The following is a 6,261-nucleotide window of genomic DNA, read 5'->3' on the forward strand; positions in this document are numbered from 1 at the left end:
CCAAATACAAAAAGAAAAAATAAAAGATGTATTTTAAGCTTTTCCTCAAAGCCAGCAGAAAATACCAGCCAAGCTTTGACAGGTGCAAGACGTAAACTCGGTCGTTGGACTCCGCCGGCTCCCAAGGCGATCGGAAAGGGCAGGTATCCAGGAGTCCGTTTCCACGTGCTTGACAGCAGTAGAAGTGGAGAATGAGAAGCAAAAGCTTGCCAAACCCGAGCCATTAAAGTCACAGAAATTCACCGAAACTCCTTTTCGAACACGTAACTACCTCTCTCAATTAAAACAAACAGTTAAAACCCTTCCCATGCACTCCGTTGATCTGACATACAGAAAACAAACAGAAAAAAATAAAATGAGAGATCCTTTGAAACAGAACTTGCTCTTAAAGTGATGAGGACAACATGCGCGTCTGGGGAGGCTTCCCATTTTTTTTTTTTTTTTCCCCTTAAATGCCAGGTTACGAGTACAACAAACATTATTGCTGGCGCTAGCTTCAACCCGAGTGGCACACACACGACTCCCTGCACCCGTTACCAAGTCCTTTATACCACCCCCCACCCTTCAATGTCCCCTTTCCTTTTACAGTGACTTGGGGACAGCCCTTCTCGGTTTGCCGGTCACAGTGGGTGGAGAGGGGAGGTCACAGTGCGTGGGGTTGAAGGTCACAGTGGGCAGAGCAAAGGGGATCACAGTGCAAATAAACCAGGTAGTTCCCTTTGCTCAAGTCCATTTGTCCGCCACGGCAGTGCAACCCGTGGCAGCGGACCCTGCCTTCCGCAGCAGCGTCTCTCGCCCGCGTTTATCTGCGTTGTTTGAAGCCTTGTGAGCCATCGGGACCCAGGGGTTGCCTGATCACATTGTTGGGCTGTCTGGTGTCTTCTGGCTGGGAAATCCTCGTTGGCCTGCAAGGAGAAAGGACATCAGAGGTGGAGGCGACAGGGCTGCGTAATACCGTACAGCATCAACGAATACTCCCACACCCACCTCAGTGGGAAGTCACTGCCATGGGACAATTGTCACACGGTGCTCCCTGGGACGGGGAACGCAACCAAAAACCAAACTAGAAGCTTCATTTCTTTCCACCGAGTAGCCGAGACCCATGCTGCAGATAAAAGGGTGAGCACAGTGCCTTCAGATAACCTGTGTTCATTTAAGAGTGCTGATGTTCGACCCTCCCACCCACACGTGGCAGCCCCCTTAAGTCAAAAACCTCAGGGAAGGCAAGGACATGTCCCGCTAGGACAACTCTGGTTGTCCGCACCCCTCTCTATACCCCCTACCTGCTCTTCCAAGGCTCTGTGATAACCTTTATGGCTTTATCAGGCCCTTGCACCTCCCTTAACTCCCACCTATTTGAGATTTATGATGCCCTGCTTGCTAACAAAGCACTCCTTCCTCCTTGCTGGCCTCACCTTACCCTTCAAGGAGCTCATCCCGCTCCTTCCGAGAGGAAGGCGTTTGCCAGGAGCGCAGGCAAAGCTGCTGTGGCACAAAAGGCTGCCCTCACCTATCTAGAATGGGTTTCTCCTGCTCTTCTTCGGGGCTTGCGCTGCCCAATATTCGTTTCCTGGCTTCTGCGTACTCCGCCTCCCTCTGCGCCAAGGATTTCACGGGGAAGGCTGGTCTGCTGGCGGAGTTGGGATTGCTAAGCACACCGTTGGTCGTCGGCCTCTTCAAGATGCGGATCTGCGGGGGAGGACCTGCAGGAAGGCTGTCGTCCTGAATCACGATCGGCACTTTAGGAGGAGATTTTGACTTTCTGCTGTTTAAAAGAAAAACATTCGGTTAGTATTTGTTTTCTACAGCGAGCATGTTTCTCACTCTGTGTGTGAATTCCTCCCTGTCAGATGTCATTCCCGTGATTAAGAGGCAGCCTGTAATAATTAAAGACCTCGTTATATTTGTAACCCTAAACTAGAGCGGCAGGCGGGTTTGCAGGAGATTAGCTCAGTACGGGACAGAAAATCAGTCCCTGCTGCATTTGACATCTTTAAACTTGACCGAAGGAAAGGCAAGCAGACACTGGGCAAAAGTTCTAGCACTTCTATTTGAAGACACTGATATAAGCACCTTGATTCCATTCCCTGCAAGGACTTCTAGGGCTCCTCTCACCAGGATACCCGGTCTTCTGCTCCAACCCTGCCATTTCACCTCTCAGAGCCAGCCTTGGTCCCGAACGCAAATAAAAAATTTGAATTTTTTAATGGTCCCTTCTCCGTGTGGAATTCCCCAAGAAGTAATACCATGACTCTTTGAGTGGCCCACTAAGAATCAAAGGGGGAAAAAAACCCAACAACAAAAGACTTGTCAGAAGCGATTAAAACTATTTCTGCTAGAAGACAGTAACAGCCCCCCCTCCCTGCCTCAACCCAAAGTAAGCAGGAAAAGAAAGTCTTACTGACACAAGACATGGCAAGCCAATTTAGGGCCGTGAGTTGGGATTACCTGACTCACCCATTTCTCCCTCTAAGTGTCTTTTTCTTAAATGGCTTCCCCATAGCTGTAGCTACATCCAGTCTGGAAGACCCGGCTCCGAAATAAAATCACTCCCAAGAAGCTTTCCGCTACCCTGCTATGGATTGAAAGGGCCATCTAGTGGCACCATGACAGAGATCCCCTATTTCTGAGCTCAAACCCGGCACACTCTGCTCAGTTTGAAGCTGTTTTCCCACTGTTCCCACTCCCCAGGCCTTCAGATGTCCAACGGCACCTCAGAAAAGTAAGGTTTTTTACTGAACCGCACAGCATCGTTACCTTTCCTTCTGCGTGATCTTCAGCTTCTTTTCCAACCGTCTGTCTATTTCCTGGAAAGGAAGGAGATAAAAATAAAAACCTGAAGGCTTGTCTTGGAGATCAGAGTTTGAGTCTGTCTGCGTACACATTTAATTTCACTATTCCATACAGCAATACCATAAAGGGGGCAGAGAGAGAGTGTCTCTCCATCTGAGGATGACTTGCAAATCAAGAGGTAGAGAAAAGCAAATCACCACGTATGTTCTACCATAGCCATTAATACACCTACAGCAGGCTGTGGATTTTGCATATTGTGACGAGAGGGCAGCTGCGAGGCACTCATCTTTCATTTTAAGGACTTCGGCTGGCAAGAAAGCTCTATTGAGGGTAAAGAGCCACAGGAACACACAGCAAGGTATTCCCAGATCCAAGGGGGAACCGGCGCCAAACCTCTCGGGCAGAGAAGCAGCAGCAGCCACCAGCTGGGGCGATCCGCATCAGTCTACACGCTTGATTTCAGTGGGGCAGCTCAGCCCCACAGCCTGTAACTAGCCTGCAGGTCCACATTCCTTCTGCTTGCTGCAATAACCCTCCTTCACGAAAAAGCCTCTGCCCTGCCTGACGTGCACCCAAAGACCTGCCGGAGCACAGCAGAGCCTTATTGCGCTTCTCCTTCCCTTTGCAACATAGCTGCCGAGTCATCAATCGGCGGAAAGACATATTAATCACCCCCGAATGCCAATAGAGCGTGGCTTTAAGCATGTCAACTTCTGTCGGAGGCTTGCATCTACCTTAGCAAAGGTGTTTACATTTTGAAATCAGAGCAATTATGCAGAGAAACCTTGTTAAATAGAAAAATAAAGCCAGCTTTCAGTCCCAGTCTCTCTTTAGGTAACCTTCCCCAGCCTCGCTGGTATCTTTAGATTCTCATGACTGCTGATACTATTAAAAGAGCCTCCAAAACAGCAATGTGTTTTATTTAATCATCAATGAAGAGAAAAAAAAAAAAACAACTACCTGAGAGTGTCCTAGTTTTACCAGTCGACAACTGGCAATACTGAAGGAAATTCCAAGCTTCTGGCACGATGCAGCTGCTCTACTTTTCAGGTCTGTTTGCTTAACTACACTGAAAACTCGCTGCCAGCAGAGCCTACCCTGCCGTCAAAAACCACAGCAGGCACAACCCGGTAAAGAAACTGGTTTGCACAGTAATTCCTCGACGCCCCAATAAGCAGGGAATGCATGCAAGTTGCTACAGGATGCCAAACCACGGTGTTTGCTCTTGGTCACGCAGCTACACAGACCAACAGCCCTCAGTAGCCTCCACTTAGAAAGGAATAGTTATAAACCATTTTGGGAAGACAAAAGGTGGGTTGGAGGTTCAACTTCCTATCAAACCCTGTACTGGGAGGCGACGGGTGATTTGTAAGAACAAAACCAGCCAAGGGCTTCACGTGGCATTGAGCTGAAGGCCAGGTCACTGCTAGAGCCGCCCACCAAGGGCAAACACACCTGCAGTTTCCTTCCTCTTCAACAGGACTGGGAGGAAAATCCCATCCCAACGCTGCTCAGGAGGACAGAACAAAATGTGCATCAGCAGCCTCCTGCCTACAAAGACGAAGGAACAGCCAGCCGGGAAACGGATATCCCGGCAAGGATGGAGATGTCACAGAGCGGCTGGCGGCAAACAATGAAAGTTAAATTAAGAGGAAGAGGTTAGCTCATCTGCCCGCACTACACCAGAGGGGTTACATCCGGCTATAGAAGAGTCTTTAAAACACTTTTTCAAACTCAAATAGTTAACCGCACCTCCCCAGGGCCTCCTGGAAGTGGTAGACTGGAAGGAAGCTTCCTTAAATATCCCTTATTAAATACTTCAGCACATGGGGGATAGGGATGACAGGAAGACCGGGCAGAGCGTGGGGAAAGCACGCTCAAGAGCATCTCAACTCATTTCGCTTCGTGTTCGGCGCTACACAGTGACTACAAAGCCAGCTGCAAGTCAGAACCACAGTGCTGGACCACCCAACCAGGGCAGACAAGCTCGACAGCCCACAGTGAGGACCACGGGGCACAAAAGTACGACAAGCCACATGGTAGCCATGAGGAAGGCTCAGTTCTGCTCTCACCTCTCTCCTTCCTGGTACAGGAGAGATGGCTTTGACAAAAGCCACATTTCTACATTCCTGGTGGCTTTGCAGGTCAGTCCTGGGGCTAAAGTCACGGTCCATACATCAGACTACAAGATCCTGTAATTGCACAGCGTCAGTTTGACCTCAGCATCTGAAAAACACGCTGATTAACGCAACTGTCACACTGACTTGGAGCGCTGCTGGACAGCTCTTCACACCCTCACACATGCCGGACTTCCTCTGACTGCATCCTCCGACGCCAGAAGCTGCAGCTTACCCTACCAGGAAAAAAAAGGTAGCTCTTTAATTTGCACAACACATGCAAACTTATTCCAAGGAATCCTTCAAAACCTGCAATCATGCCACCTCTCCCCAGACGAGTCCTTTAGAGTCTGAGTTTCACTCCTCCCTACTCCTCTGCAGACCATTTCTTGCAAAATCCGTGGTATTTTTGTCTCTCACCCCTCCGCAATTGCCAGTAGTCACTAAGTGAACACACACGGTCTTGGTTCATAAACCACTGCACACAGGCTCAACAGTTGCTCCGTGCCTGGGGAGCTCCTCACCAAGGAAGAAAGTAACGGGCAGCTAAAACATCCTCCAAGTTGTAACGTCAGCTGCTGTTAGAACCACTATGTACTCTCCAAAACACCAGGCTTCCTCCACACGTAGAAATCCTGGCAGAATAATATAAAACAATCATCCCCACCAAATATACACGTATCACTCTCACCCATCCAAACAACTGTTAGTCTTAGACGATCCTTGTAATTCCTGGCACTGCTGAGGGGATTCCAGCTGCCTCCAGATATCCACTGAACTCTTGGGTAGAAAAAGCCTTCCTTTGTGTTCAAAGTGAATGGCTAGCATAAAAAAGCAGCTCCCCACCTCACACACACCTCTTGATATGTTAGAGGCTGTTGTGTTTTCTTTTAAATGGAGGGATTGACCCCGGTTTTTTCTCAGCAAAAGTCACAGCACTGCAAACTCTCAGTGTTTAACACTACTATGTTCGGAATTGTCGGTATGGAGGTGTTTGACCATGGAGAGCATTGCCAATTCAAACGGACAGCCCTTCATCACCCTGCAAAAACAACCCAAGACATTAGCAGCCTCACACAGCCAGCAGTTCGTGACGGGGATCACATCACACAAATTCACAAGCTTGAGAAGCAGAAACACCTTGATATGGCTTATTCTTAATAAAAAAAAAAAACCAAACCCCACCACTGCTCTGCACAGATCTGTTCCTCTGCTGATGTCATTCCCTTTCCATTGCTATGTCACATTGTTACCGAGCTGCGTGGGTAACGAGATAAAATTAGGACCTGACTTACAGGGCAAGTGCCAGAAGCACTACAACAACCCAAAGGCACGAGCCCACAGGAGAGGC

The 6,261-nt window shown here is 48.8% G+C and overlaps 1 protein-coding gene across 1 annotated transcript; it reads right to left on the minus strand.

Annotated features, from left to right (window-relative positions):
• Nucleotides 1-364: 364 nt before the first annotated feature.
• On the minus strand, nucleotides 365-2,501 carry SZRD1 (SUZ RNA binding domain containing 1). The gene is made up of 3 exons (XM_009702513.1): nucleotides 2,458-2,501; nucleotides 1,511-1,765; nucleotides 365-905 (listed from the first exon to the last, which is right to left on the minus strand). Exons 1-3 carry the CDS (start codon nucleotides 2,499-2,501, stop codon nucleotides 803-805), a joined length of 402 nt encoding a protein of 133 aa, XP_009700815.1. The 3' UTR covers nucleotides 365-802.
• Nucleotides 2,502-6,261: the final 3,760 nt, after the last annotated feature.

The sequence above is a fragment of the Cariama cristata genome, unplaced genomic scaffold (assembly GCF_000690535.1).
Source record: "Cariama cristata isolate BGI_N322 unplaced genomic scaffold, ASM69053v1 scaffold17826, whole genome shotgun sequence".
Classification (NCBI taxonomy): Eukaryota; Metazoa; Chordata; class Aves; order Cariamiformes; family Cariamidae; genus Cariama; species Cariama cristata.